This window comes from Thalia democratica, chromosome 1 (genome assembly GCF_965202585.1).
Source record: "Thalia democratica chromosome 1, ktThaDemo2.hap1.1, whole genome shotgun sequence".
In the NCBI taxonomy this organism is placed as follows: Eukaryota; Metazoa; Chordata; class Thaliacea; order Salpida; family Salpidae; genus Thalia; species Thalia democratica.
In genome coordinates this window covers 21,959,865-21,974,573 of record NC_139165.1, presented here as the reverse complement: position 1 = coordinate 21,974,573, position 14,709 = coordinate 21,959,865, and the positions used below count along the sequence as shown (strand labels likewise).

Below are 14,709 nucleotides of genomic sequence, written 5' to 3'. Positions count from 1 at the left end.
ATATACAAATCTATAGTAGCGAATTGTGATTCAGAGTACCATCAGCAACAAAAATAAGTTCAAAGACAGTTTTGTACACTAAAATATTGCAAAATTTTCAAGATAAAATGTACATTACTTATTGCAGCAACAGTTAGGAATACATAGAAAATAAAACAATAAGTATCGTAAAACGATTAAAGCATTTTGTTCAATAACATAAATAAAAGTTAATTAATCCTTTATTATTAATAGTATGTACAAAAAGAAATCTACTTATTTTTTCTTAATTAGAAAAAAAGAGTGTTTCAAAGTGGATATAAAAAGTAAAAATTGAGTTCAATATTTTTATTTTTAACTCTAATAAACTTTTGAACACGTTGATCAGTAGATGCAAACTAATTCTTTGAAAAACACAATTACAAACTATTAAACAAATTTACAATTTTTTCTAGACTTCTTTGTTTACAGCTCTTCATTTAGCAGCTTGCTAATATAAAAATGTAAAAAAAAAAACACTTCGCAACGTAGCTCTTTTTTCATAATTTACAATAAAAAAAAGTTTTTTTATTAGTTAGTTTTATATAAATATTAGTAAATATTTAGTAACAAACTATAGTTTGAAAAAAGTTCTTTAATTTATATTTTATAAAATAGTTTATATGTGTATTTTTCTTTATGTTTAAAAAAGAATACTGCCAAATACTAAAAATTTACAAAGTTAAGAGGTGCAAACTTAAAAGAGTACTATTTAAAAATCTTTTGAAATACTCAACTAACTTATTAAGAGTTTAAACAACTAAAACAACTTTTTAAAAATTCTCTTTTTAAAAAAGTGATATCAAAATAAAATATTTGTTTCAAAATTGATCGTTGGGGCTCTAATTCTACAATTAAAATATTTTTTATAAACCACGTAGAAATCAGGTTTTAGTCAATTTAGTTTTAACAAAAAGTAACAGAACGTGAAAGCTTAATAATTTTTTGCATTAATTCTATTTTTATAAAGCAAAGTTTTATATATTTATATATATATATATTTTAATCCATCCAAACCACGTAGAAATCAGGTTTTAGTCAATTCTGATCTCCTGGTTGCTGATCATCAACCAGTTTTTTCTTCTCCTCCACATCTCCGTTCTCCTCGTGGATTTCCTTGCTGTAATCACAAGAAAAATGTTAAATATTTGGAGTACTTGAGAAATTTTATAACATTCTGTAGAGCTGTTTTTATTTTTTGGCAGAAGTCAGTCTAATATATTATTTCCGTACAGAAAAAAATGTTATTTTTTAACAAAACGTAACAACAGTAATGCGTTTTTTGTATAAAAAAATTATTGCCCTACCGTTGTGTGGCTTTAAGCACTTGAGCTAAAAGAATTTAAAAAAATGATCAAGTATTTTATTTGATGCAAACCAAAATTTGAAGGTTACCTAAAGTTTGCTGAAGGTATGTAAAAAAACACTAAGTTCATAAGCACACTTGATAAAATTTTATAACCAAAAGAAAATAAATGTTAATTACCTTAAGAAATATTGTGCAACAAAGTATCCTTTAAACAAAAACAAAAAGAAAGCGTTTTTGATACATAAAAAGTAAAACAGAGATTGATGTTTATATAAAACAAAAAAGTTTTTTTACAAACTAAAACATTTTTCTGAAAAGTAAAAACATTTAGTTTAAGATTAAAACTTCTAATAATAAGTAATAAAAATGATAATTTCTAGTCCAGCTTGGTTATTGTATCTTTTTTAAAACTGTTTAGCAAGTTCAAACTCAACTAATGACAAAATGTTAAATGCAGTTATGGAATGAAGGAAAACATGAAACTGTTTAAAAACTATGTTTTACGTACATCTGTGAAAATACGTCATACCATGTCAGAGGTCGGCAGCCTTTTGTAATTGACGACCGGTTTAAAGAACAAAGGCTTTTGTAACCTTTCGTAATAATATGTTGACAAATAAAACTCCAATAGAACCTAAACATGAAACTAAGCAAAGCTTAAATTTAATCAATATTGAGTATGTAAGAATTAATAAAACTGTTTTTTTTCTAATTAAAGTGTTCTAAAACTTATAAAACACTCAAAAAACGTGAACTGAGATAAAATCGATCGTTTTTATTATAAAATCAAAAATATAATCGTATACACAAAATTTTCACAGCAAAAGTTTATTCTTTAAAAATTTTAATTGTTTCTTTAGTTCTTAAAAGCAACCCTGATCACTAGAAACACTTTAAAGTTTAATTGCTTTTAGTTATAAACTCCTCAATAAATAAAATAAGTGTTTCCGTTAATAAGTAGTTTTAACTTTTGGTCTTTTAAACAAACAATAAAATTTAAGCAAGCTTGAATTAATTAAAATAAAAAGTAAAAAACAAACATTTGCTTTAAAAAATCTCTAGTTTGAAAGTTATCTTTTTTTTTTTTAGTGTAGGTCAAGTTAACACAGTTTATTAGTCATTAACACATTTAATACGAATTTAAGAGTGCTTGTAATCTTTATGCTACTAATCTTAGATTATAATGTGTTGTTCAAATAAAACTGATAAACCAAGATCCATACTAGAAGCATGACAAAATCTAAGTAGTTTCACACTTCTTACTTAAAAATGTCAACAAGTTTTCGCAGTTGTCTTTAGCGTGTTTGCTTCATCTGAGCTTGATAATTGTTTTCCAGGCGTTAATGTGTCACTTATTTCACTAATCGAAGATAGAGAAGATGAGCCGGAAGTGATAAACGTTTTTGTGCTTTTCTTAGAGTTACTTCTTCCGCTAATGATTTAATTAGCTTTACAAAACTCAAAACATTTAGTCAAGAAAGAATAATTCTATACTGTGTATAGATTTTAGAAAACTAGTAAAGACTAAAAATGTTCTACACATATAATAAAAAGAAGAGAAAGTATAAATGAAGACAAGAATTTTATAGATCATCACACTATGTTTTATATTTATGTTGTTTGGTTTTAACTAACCTACAAATATTAATTGAACTTATTCTAGAAATACTAGCAACATAAATAGCATACTTTTATCTGTAGCAAAAAAAAGCATTTTTAAATATTTACTTGAACAAATAAAAACTTTAAAATAAAGTCAAAAGTAATAAAAGTAACTATGTAAAGCTAATAATCATTAAAATATTTCGTAAGAATAAAGATTGCAAATCAAACACTTTTGATTAAAAATTTTTGGAAACTTGGATAAACTTTCTTTAGAAACCTTATACACTTGAAAAGTGAACAAAAGTTTTAATAAGTCTTTATGATAGTTTACATTTAATTTTTTTTTCGATATTTAATTAAGTCCATTTAGTTTTTAAAGAATTTGACTTAAGATATTAAAAAGCTATTGTCGTAAACTTTTGCATAATTCAAATAATCAAAACTAGTGAAATATTATAACAAAAAAATACTAACACTTCAGTCTGCTTAACCGGTTCCTTCTCCTCACCGATTTCCACCAGCTGTTCCTTTTTGTCCTCCGATCCCTCGATCAACCGTTCGTTCAGATCCATCTTCTCATCTTCATCTTCCATGAGAGGTTCTTCCTGATCGGGTTCTTCGATGAGCGGTTCGCACTTGTCAGGTTCGTCCGCTTCGACTTCTTCACTGTTGCTGCGTTAGTAAAAAATGAATTCATCTATTACCGTTTGTACTAAAGGCTTTTTTTTGTGGTCAGTGCATAAAAACATAATTGTCTTTTTTTTATCATATTGCTGTGCTGAATTCTAATTAACAAATTTTACTATAAATACTCAAACAAATCTTTTGAGTAGCTAATATTTGTTTTACAGAAATACTAACGATTCTGCTTTTTCAAGGTCCACTTTTTCCTCGTCGATTTTAGTGAGGTTTTCACTTTCGTTGTCCTGGTTGCAAAACTTCGTTGAAATGAAGTAAATGAGTCCCTGCTGCCTGGCGGTACAGCACAGTATGTCTGTTGAAACAATGGTGATGTTTGTTTTATAAATTTATTTTTTTTAGCTTTATAATATAAATAGATCATTGTAAGCATTTTAAAAATTGTTGGTGGATTTAGTGGTTTAATATAATGTTTTGTTTAGTGAAAACTTAATATATACAAAATACGTCTTGCAGTACAGCACAATATGTCTGTTTAAACAATGTTGATGTTTGTTTTATAAATTTAATTTTTTTAGCCTTATAATATAAATAGATTAAGCATTATAAAATTGTTTATACTTTTAGTGGTTTAATATAATGTTTTGTTTAGTGAAAACTTAATATATACAAAATACGTCTTGCAGTACAGCACAATATGTCTGTTTAAACAATGTTAATGTTTGTTCTATAACTTAGAGTTTTTTAGACCTTGCTTTTCTTTACAGATCATTGTAGGCCTTAATAAAACAATTAATCTATCTAGTGGTTTGATATAATGCTTCGTTTAGTAAAAATGTGCTAAATATTGATATTACTGCAATTTAAGTGTTTTATTAGTACCAGGTTTTATAAAAATGTACAAAAAGTGTAACAAAATATGTATTGAAGTACAGCGCAGTATGTCTTTTAAAATATTACTAATGTTTGCTGTTTAGCTTGTTGTGAAACATATGTAGCTATTCTCGCGTAGCAAGCTTCGTAGAATGTATTGATAAAATATTTAAAGCCTTGAACAAACTCTTTGTTTAATAAAACTCAGCAGTTTAAACTGTCAATATGTTTGCGTCACAACGGTAGAAATATTCTTTAAAATTATAAAATACCTAAAAAGAGTAGTATGAGACTTGTATTATTATGTCAACTATATAATTATGTTGTCTTACTTATAAACTATATGTTTGAGTTTTAGAACTATAAAATAAAAAAATTTTTTAAATATAAGAGGTAAAATAACTTAATTTAAAAAACATAACTTTGAAAATTTAAGTAACGAAATAAGGAATACTATAAAAATGTTAGTTAAACTTTCAACTATGATTGTTGTTTAAAACCAAAAACATCAGTCTATTTACTAGTTATAAGGTATGAAAAGAAAAGTATATTGCAAAAAAAAGAGTTTTAAGATAACAAAGATACTTATGCTGATTTGATCTACTGTTATGCAAAATAACTAACCTACTACGATAAATGGTTTTTAATTTTAGTAATTGAAATTTATAAAGTCAACAGTGTGTAGCTGTTTAAGGCTTTTGTGTAAGGTTTTTGTATTAAAAAATTGCAAGTGTTATCTGCCACTTAGACCACTTAAAGTATTGAGTTTGTGGCTTATAAGTGTTTATTTTGTGCAAAAGTAGACGTGTAAATTTCAATCAAACTAAATTGCTACTATTGTGTTTAAATTTTAACTTTCTTATTAATAATAGATCACTTTTGTTCTAAACGGTAAAACATTAAAAGTTAAACATTTTTGCTCACTTGTTTTAAAATTTTATCTGCAAAAACAAAAGAGTTTTAGCTCTTATTTAATCGTAACTTTTAAGAGTTAGCAAATACTTAAAGTTGTTTACTATTTATACTTAACACCTTACCAATAATTATATCTTTTGTAACTGTAGTTATAAAAAAACTCTTAAGATAGGTAAATGCTAGTAACACATAGTAAAACATGTTGTCGTTTTACGAAATACATTTACATAAGTAATCTTGTAAACTTTGCTTCTTTATATAAAATGGTAAATTTTTTACAGGTTAGTGTTTCTACACAAAACGTTATTATACTCTTAGACTTTTTTGTTAAAATAATTGATAGTATTTTATCTTTTAGAAAACCTAAAGTTTTTAAAACTTTTTAGTAAGCTTTTTTAAATATATAAAATTAAATACAATTTTATAGTATAGGCTTAGTTTAAAAAGTATGTATTTAAAATATCAAAAAACATGTTTAATGTTAATTCTAGACAAATAAATGTATCATTAAGTTAACTTTGTATGTTTGCTGTTAAAATTCTATGAACTTATTTTGGATAAAAAACCTCGTTTTAATTATGATAATTAAATAGCCATAAAAAAAAAAAATTAACATTTGGTCGTATTCTTTTGCTAAAATGATGTTAAGTAAGAGTATGTTAAAAAAAATTTTATGCTAAACAAATGACATAGAGTTGAAGTTAAAGCAATATAGCTGGAATTTAAGCGCACAACTGTAATAAAATGTTTAACTGGTTTCAAGTGTATACATACTTTAAGTAAATATTATATACGTATATTCTTTAATAATTTTTAGCAAAGTTTTACAAACGTTTTCGTAAGCTTCATGCACTTTTTTATCTTAAGTTTTAGTATACCTTAAGGCAATTTATTTCAAATAAATTAAAAACATTAACGTAAAGGGTATTTAAAATTTTAATAAACATAACATTTCTTATGTTATTTCCAAAAACTTACAAACTAAATATATACGAGAAGCAGTTTAAACTAAAAATCACTCTAACTTTAAAAACTAGCATGCTTATATCACTTACTAGTGTAAGCTTTTATATAAACTTAATTTTACTTAATGACGCATTTTTTAAATTCGAATATTATTAAGAAAAGCAACAGTTTAATTTCTAATATTTTATTTAGTTTTTTTGTTTGTTAGTAAATAATGACGACACTTCAAATCAAATTTTGTTTTATTGATTCAAACGATCTTGTTAGAAAACCCATGCTTTTGTTAATAAAAACGTTTTTAATTTAAAAATCTCAGTTTTGAAGTTACTCAACAGTTGTAAAGGTTAGTTAAAAGTTAAGTTTTTGTCAACTGACTTAAAAAACAGTTTTATCGGAACTAATTCTGTGAAAAAAAAAGTTAATCAATTTCAAAGAATTTTAAAAGAAAATGTTTTTAACTTCAAAATTGTTCGCACATTGTCAAATAAAATCATTAAAGGAAAAACAAAGCTTAGTTAAAGCCATTACTAAGACAAACCTTGCAATAAAATCTGTTTAACATACGTCTTTTACACTTTGTTGACTTATTTAATATTTATAAAAAGTTAAACTAGAGTATCAAGTAAGAGTATTTACAGTTTTTATTAAAACAAAGTTAAGTTGTACTCTAATGCACACTGAATAGTCTATTTTTAGTAAAAAGAGTTTAATAATAAAAATGCAGAAAATCAAAAACACTTTAAAGCTTATACAAAGCTTTCAAAAGCTAGCAGCTTTGAACAGTATGGAATATTATACATTGAAAACAAAAAAATATTTGAAAACAAAATTTAATCACAAAAGTATTTACTGCACGAAGTTTAGCAAAATTTGTTTTATTTCTTTACTATATTACTCATAGAGTACTTTTGGTTTTACTTCTTAGACGATAAAAAGTTTAAATTTAATCGTAAAATAAATGGAATAAATTTTTATTGAAAAAAAATGTTGCTAATGTACGTTATTAACTCTGACAAAGCCAAATATAAAAACAATCAAATTTAAGCTTGCATCAAAAGCAAAATAAGTAAAAAACTCTTTCAATCACAAAACAGGCAAAATCTTTGTTAGCACAAGTTTGTTAGTAAAAAAGACGGAAAACAAAAAGCAGCGCTCAACCCAACAGACGTCACAAACGTCATGACGTCACAGACTGTTTATGACGTAACACAAACAGTGTCGTGACGTCATAATTCAACTAACCGGCCAGCAAGGCGACTACCGCTATTGCTGCAACGATAAACGGTACAAATGTTGGGCTCTTTGACGTCATAATGGGTTTAGTGGTGGGGGCAGAACTGCTCGGGGAGTCTTGCTCTGTTTGAAGAATAATTAGATTTAATAAATTTTTAAATAAAATCACATTTGTAAAAACTAAATGCTTATTTTATAGTGCTTGTCGAGCTTGTAAATTAATTTATGAAACTAGAGTTAAGAAATTTAAACATAATTCAAAACAACTGTAGAAAAAATAAAGCAATACTATGTATTTTTTAACACTCCTAAACAAATATTTACTGAACTTACTGATGACAAGATATTCGAACTTATCTGTTCTCTTCTCACCGATTTCGTTTTCGAATATTGCGTGCCAGCTGTACTTGGTGTTAGCGGCAATACCTTCTGCAAAGTGTTGATTACTAGTAGTAAAATAATGGTGATTTTGTTTTAAATATAAAAAAAAACATTTTTTAAATTAGCGTACCTTTTATTGCTACAAATCCATCATCAAACTCTTTTTGATGAGTGTATCTTGTCATTTTTAGTTGTTTCTTTGCAACTTTTTTGGGACTTTCAACATCTTTTGCAACTTTCTGTTATAGTTTTTACGTATATTTAGGATAACAAGTGATTATGCTTATTTAGAAATTTATTTTTACCCCAACTCTTACATGTTTACCTAATTTTTTTATACCTAATTAGCAGGTTTACTTATATTGAAAAATCTTGAAGGAGTTTTCTGATTTAAAAGTTTATTAAATTACACAGATCCTTAAATTCGTAAAACTAGTGTTTTTATATGTAGATCTAATTATGTGAAGTGTAATGGCTTTATTTTTTCTATAACAAAATAAGCTATAAAACACTAAACTAACAAATCTTTTGTTATCTTAAACTTATTTTATTTTAACTATACTTAAAAACTTTTATTAGAATTAAAAATTTTGAATAGTATTATTATTAACAAACTAAAGAAAGAATAGATTAATGTATATGCTTAAAGATTAGAACACCGAAATTTCTGAAAATTTTCAAACTATTTAAATTTATTCCCGGATTTAAGAGTTATTTCGGTATAAAACTTTGACAAATAAGATGGTTTACATTACTTAAAGTAAGCTGACGCGAACACTACACATATAACTTAATAAATACTTATAAAACAAAATTTCTACATCAACTTGTACCTTCTAAAAGAAATAAAATTATTACCTAAAAATAAAGCTTTAAGCCCTTTTACCTCTACTGCGTAAGTAGAAAAACACATAAAAAAACTAAAACTAAAGTTTGTTATAATTTATTGTTGTTATGTTTTAGTAATATTGGTGTTAAGTAGTTTTTTTGAGTTTAAAACGAAACAAAGCATTGTTAAAATAAAAATTATGATAAACTTCTTTGTAAACGATGGTGATAGTTTTGATCTCGTCTTTACTCTCGACATCAGGAAATACCCACTTTACGCAGAGTTTCTCGTCACAGTCGTCTTGCTTGCTGTCTACAGTTATGTTGATACTTGATGGGTGCTCTAAAAAGTAGTAATTGGTTGTTAAGAAAAAAATGTTGTGTTAAGTTAATAACTGAAAAAGGAAGTTAATTTGTTGTATCTCATGTTTTTAAACCAATTATAGACATTTATTAATGAAAAAAGAATTTTTGATAGTTTTTTAAAATTGTTTCCAATTTAAAAATTTATGTTAACTGCGTCTTATAAATGTTAAAAGTATAAAATATTTAAAATCTTATACAAAAATAAACTTTATACTCTTGATATCAAGTTTTGTAATACTTTTACCCTTTTAGTTTAGAAAAAAATGTTAAACTTGTATCATGAATTACTCAGAAAAATTTGTTGAAAACAATTAATATTAGAAAAAAAAACAATACAATAGTACAGTCTACCCTAATATAACTCACTTAATTCTTTTGTAGTGCATGTGATATTCAATATTTCGCTGAAAGTAGTCTTGCACTTGCTGGTGGCAACTTCTATTTGGTAGGTTGAGTTGTACTTCAGGTTTTCCAGCATGACGTCATTCTTCTCCACCCACAAAGTTGCGTTTTCCCCACTCTGCACGCCGTCTTCTACCTGTAATGAAACTCGTTTCAAGATGACATATATTATACTATCAAATCGAGTTTGAAACTTACAAGAAAAAAATAACTTCAAGTACTAATTTGTCATTGTTTTACAGTTTTATATTTTATTTGAAAACTATTATTTTCGTAAATCTTTTGATTTTGGTTTGTTTTAATTAAAACTGTTATAAACAGTTACCAATAGTTTTTGTCTGTCATATAGGTTTTGAAGTTTTATGAAAATATTTAAAATATTATTGTTTTATGATAATGCCTGTTATAAAGACATAAAAACTATGCTTAGTATTCAAAGATTTCAAACATATTTTGAATATGCAAAATAAGTTAGTTAATCAACCAAAAAAACTACCTGGTAATGAGTAACACGATACTTGAACCCGCCATCTTTGTTTCCACTGTAGTTGTATGAAACATAACATCGTCGCGACGTTGTCTTGGTAACCTGTTTGCATTGAAAGCTTGTTAAGTCTAATTGCTGGATTTTCATAAATACTTTGTTGTTTTATTTAGTTTTTATAAGATAATATCGTTACAAAAGTTTTAACAGAGTTTTTTTGACCTGAGTAACTGACATACTTTTTTTGTGTGTAAAATGCAAACCTGATGTTTTACAGGTATAACCTTAGGTAAATGTTAATATAATACCTTTATAGAACACAAATAGCTTTTATAAAGGTTTATAGGTTATATACGTAAGTTTATATAACTAACTTGTAAACTATTGACAGGCGAGGGTTGTTTGGGTCTTATGACGTCATAATTAACTATACCGAGCCCGTGACTGTTTTCCGCTTTACAAGTGTAAGTGGTGTAATCATCATCTGTGCTTATTGATACCTGTAACGTTGTTTATTTAATTTTAACTGAAAAAATAGGTACTAAGTCCGTAGTTTTATTTTCTGGAAAGACTTTAGTTCAGTTATAACTAAAGCCCTTTATGCAAGGAGTTAGTTATGAATGAAACTAACTGTAAATAAAAACTTCTATTAACGTCAATTATTAGATAATCTACTTAATAAGTTAACACAGAAGTACTGTTTGATCGTATAAAGGAAATACTTTAGTGCTTTGAATGAAATAATGTCACGTAAAGGTCTTTAATCTGATTTGTAAAACAAAAAAGTTAAACAATATGGAAAGTAATTTTAAACAGTTTGTAGGATTTATTAATTAGTATTACTTAACAATTTAAACTAAAAACTTTATATAACAACATATATAATTGATTTATATCTAAATGTGTTGAACGTTTAAAAAATGTTTAGAAATTTACACTTTAATTTATCTACAACTAAATCCCATTAAGCTTGTAATCTTATGGGATTACTATTTAACTAAGTACCATTCAAAGTAGGTTTTAAGTGATTTATATGTAACTAATTACGTTGCAAAATTAACTATTCTAGTACGCAAAAACCGCACTAATTAAACTTCAGCACTGTCGTAGTAAAATTGTGATATAAAAAGAACACAACAGACTTTCAGAGCTATAAAAAACTGTCTATACCAATGTGCATTACAAATTATGTAATCAACTGCAAATGCAACTATTAAAACTATAACTTTATGATAGAATAGAGTTATTTAATGAACTAGTTTTAAATATTTTTTATTGAAAACCATTAATTTTTGGCAAAAGTAGTTATCTTATAGTTAAAATAAACACAGATAAAACAAAAAGCTTTGAACAGTTGCAGCTCTCATTGTATATGCAAATAATTTAGTAAGATAAATAGTAAACTGACAACTTTTTATTGAAAACAAAAATTTAACAAGTGTGTTTAAGTATAAGAAAGTAAAATAAATTAATTACTTACTTGTATTTCTTGTCCGAAATCAAAAGTAGTTCCTGAAAGTGAAAAAACATTTGTTAAAAATTGTTTACGTTTAATCACAATAAAGTCGTACTTATTACAAAACAGTGCACAATTCACGTTCTTTAATTTTATTACTCTACTTTTAAAATTTTTTAACATTTTAACACTTAGAAGTTTTTAACACAAGCATGAAAACGTAATAGTTCTACAAAAACATTTACTAAATAACAAAATAAGACTAAGACTGTAAAGTACATTAAAAAAAATTAAATTAAAAAAAAAAAGTTTAATAATATTTTATGAACCAGTTAAAGAATATTTTCTTAACCAAGTAAGGAAATTAGAAATGGAACATAATTTAAAGTCAATCAACTTTAATTAATATAAAACTTAAATAAATTCTTTTATAACATTGTTTTATATAATAACCATTTTTAGTCCAGTTGTAAGTATGCGGAACGGGATCGGCGTCTACGTCACAGCTCAGAGTTATTTTGTCACCGACACACGCCTCCTTGGTGACATTTTTGTTGTTCGGTGGATCTGTCAATTTCAAAAAATACCGATTTTAATTATTATGTTTATAAGCCTTTTCGGTGATTATTTTTGTACTATAGTGTTTAACAAAGTACTTTAAGTTCGGTGGACCTGTTAGTTAATAAAAAAAAACTGTTATCAATCTAGAAATACGTTTACAAGCCTTTTTAGTGCATATTTTTGTACTGTGATTTTAGGAAACATGATATTTTTGTTTTGTATTGCTTGTTTTAAAACAGCTATTTTTTTCTTTCACTTGACCAAAGTTGTTCAACTAAACATATCTATTTAACAAGTTTTCTTTACCAAAACATAATAGTTTTATGTTAAGAGTAATAGTTTTTCTTATGACTATTTTTGTTACCAGAGTAAACAACTTAATACTATAAATTTTACAATTTATTCAAACTTGTCCTTACAAACTAACATGTTACACTGAGTGTGAGATCTACTGAAGTTCCGTTGCTGTTGACGTCAACAGCATACACACCTGCTTGGCTCCTGTCGCATCCTCCGATCTCGTATTTTATTTCGTATGTTGTTTCAGTTAGTTTGGTGAAAGATTTCTCTATTATAATGCCCTGCAAAAATACAAGTTTTTATCATAAGATTAAAATAAATAAATGTTCTTAAATTAGCATTGAAATTCGCCTTTGTTAGTACTTCAACTAATATTTGTTGTAGAGACTGTTTTTGTCAATAGTGTAAAAAACAAGTTAAAGTTATGTATTATCTTTCCGATAAACTAAAGTAGTACATATAAGATTATATGAGCTTAAGCTTTAAAATATTAATTTTACTTTTCCATTAAAAACAGAACTCTGAATAAAAATTAATTATTCAAGACATCAGCTACCGATCGACGAAAGCAAAATTTATTGCACCTGTTTGAAGAAAAAAATAAATAAATTTCAAGCTATTTCAGAAAAGTGCGTATTTTATCTGATATTTATCAATCCATTATAACAGTACATCTTTTAATTCTGAAAGCTTTTTATTTATTAAAAAGCAGTTTCTGAAGATGCGTTTATAAATAGAGTTTCGGTAAACAACACTTTTCAGGAAGATATAAAAACATTTGTGTCACTAAAAAGTGCGTCATGGTTTATTTTAAGATTAAAATTATTCATTTTAAAACTATTCACGTTTTTTAGAACAAAATTTAGAAAAATGTTAACAAATGCGTCATTTTTTTTTAAACTTAAAACATTTTTTGTTTAAATATTATTCGTATTTAGAGCAAAAGTATAAATTATCAAATGTTAAACCTGCGTTTTTACAGAAAATTTAAAAAAAAATTTAGTCTTAAGTTTTGTCAGTTGAAGAACAAAATGTTTTTTCACAGAAATATTTCAAGCATTTTTGCCAGTAAAGACAACAAACAGTAGTCTCTACAAACTAATACTGGTTTAAGACATTTTTTAACACACCTATCAATAATTAAATAATAAACCTACTTCATATAAAACACTTAAGTCTCGAAATTTTGTCAGAGCGAATAATCAATGACATCATTTATGAGTCATAATTTTTCCAACCGTCAAGTTTTAAAAGCATTTTGTTTGCAATTTGTCGCGTCAAAAGTGGAATGAATGAATATTTAATCGGCAGTTAGCGACTCACGACATAAGGTGTTCGGGTGGGCGAATTAAAAATTAAATTTACCGTTTATTTCAGTTAATTCGGGTTTTGTTTACTTTAAAAAGTGTAAATAATGCGCGTGTTCTCGCAAAAGTGTTTATTTACTAGTTTTGGAGAGTAAATAGTCAATGTGCCGTTTGAAATAAAATACTTAACAAAAAAAAAAACGGTTTAACGTAATAAATCTATTTATTAAGCTGTTTGAAAAAAAAAAATTTCAAGTTAAGTAAAAGTAAAAATTAAATTAGCTACTTTTAATAAAAATTTTAACAGAAAATGTTTTCTCACAAACTTTTAACGGGTTAAACGTAATATAGCTATTTTTGACCCTTTTGAAAAAAAAAAATAATTTCAAGTTATGTTTCTAATAAATGGCTTATACTATTTTTACGAGAATTAAACGTATTTAACTAAGCCGGTTTTAATGAAACCTCTTACAGAAAATATGTTTACAGTAAACTTAAAAGAATTTATTGTAATAAGCGTTTTTTAGTTGTTTTAAAAAAATGCATATTAAATTATTCATTTACAGCATCGGCTGTTAGCATTTACTGAAAAGGTGTTTAGTTAAATAAATACTTGTTTTTAAATACGTTTTAACGTTATTTAATTCTTTTAAATACTTCAAAATTACTTGGCTGAGTATCATTTGAACTAAGTTAGTTGTTAAAAGGTTTATTGCAGTATTTGTTGTTGTTCATGATATTTGACACAATGAACATTAATTTTAAAGAAGTATAAGTACAATTTAATTTTTACTAATGCATGAGTTTTAAAAACATTATTTCATAAAGCCTAGAAAAAAATTTGTCTACTGTGATTAAGATTTCTTGATTAAATCATGCAAAATCTTTAAAGTTTATATGTTTGTGATTTGTTTAAAATTTTACTATCTAGATTACAAATTGACTTTATACTAGTTATATATAAGTTATACTGTCATACAAATTTTTACTGTTAAACTATTAAACAACAAACAGTAGTTTAGGTCTAAAATTTATATAGCAAAAACAAAGCACTTAGGCTAAACAT

At 25.8% G+C, this 14,709-nt stretch overlaps 1 protein-coding gene across 2 annotated transcripts in view; it reads right to left on the bottom strand.

Annotated features, from left to right (window-relative positions):
* Positions 1-859: 859 nt before the first annotated feature.
* The window catches only part of LOC145833849 (neural cell adhesion molecule 2-like), a 32,333-nt gene continuing 18,483 nt past the window's right edge, over positions 860-14,709 (bottom strand). Inside the window, exons 11-24 of one of the 2 annotated variants that reach the window (XM_082941067.1) lie at positions 12,464-12,617; positions 11,929-12,042; positions 11,500-11,531; positions 10,394-10,519; positions 10,032-10,124; positions 9,500-9,671; positions 8,977-9,110; positions 8,070-8,178; positions 7,892-7,987; positions 7,568-7,681; positions 3,794-3,926; positions 3,407-3,604; positions 2,591-2,759; positions 860-1,138 (exon numbers count right to left, since the gene is read on the bottom strand). In XM_082941067.1, coding sequence (XP_082797193.1) covers positions 2,600-2,759; positions 3,407-3,604; positions 3,794-3,926; positions 7,568-7,681; positions 7,892-7,987; positions 8,070-8,178; positions 8,977-9,110; positions 9,500-9,671; positions 10,032-10,124; positions 10,394-10,519; positions 11,500-11,531; positions 11,929-12,042; positions 12,464-12,617 — 1,635 coding nt within the window. In that variant the 3' untranslated portion in view covers positions 860-1,138; positions 2,591-2,599. The remainder of the gene's footprint in view (positions 1,139-2,590; positions 2,760-3,406; positions 3,605-3,793; positions 3,927-7,567; positions 7,682-7,891; positions 7,988-8,069; positions 8,179-8,976; positions 9,111-9,499; positions 9,672-10,031; positions 10,125-10,393; positions 10,520-11,499; positions 11,532-11,928; positions 12,043-12,463; positions 12,618-14,709) is intronic. The other variant, XM_082941077.1, reaches the window with a different exon arrangement.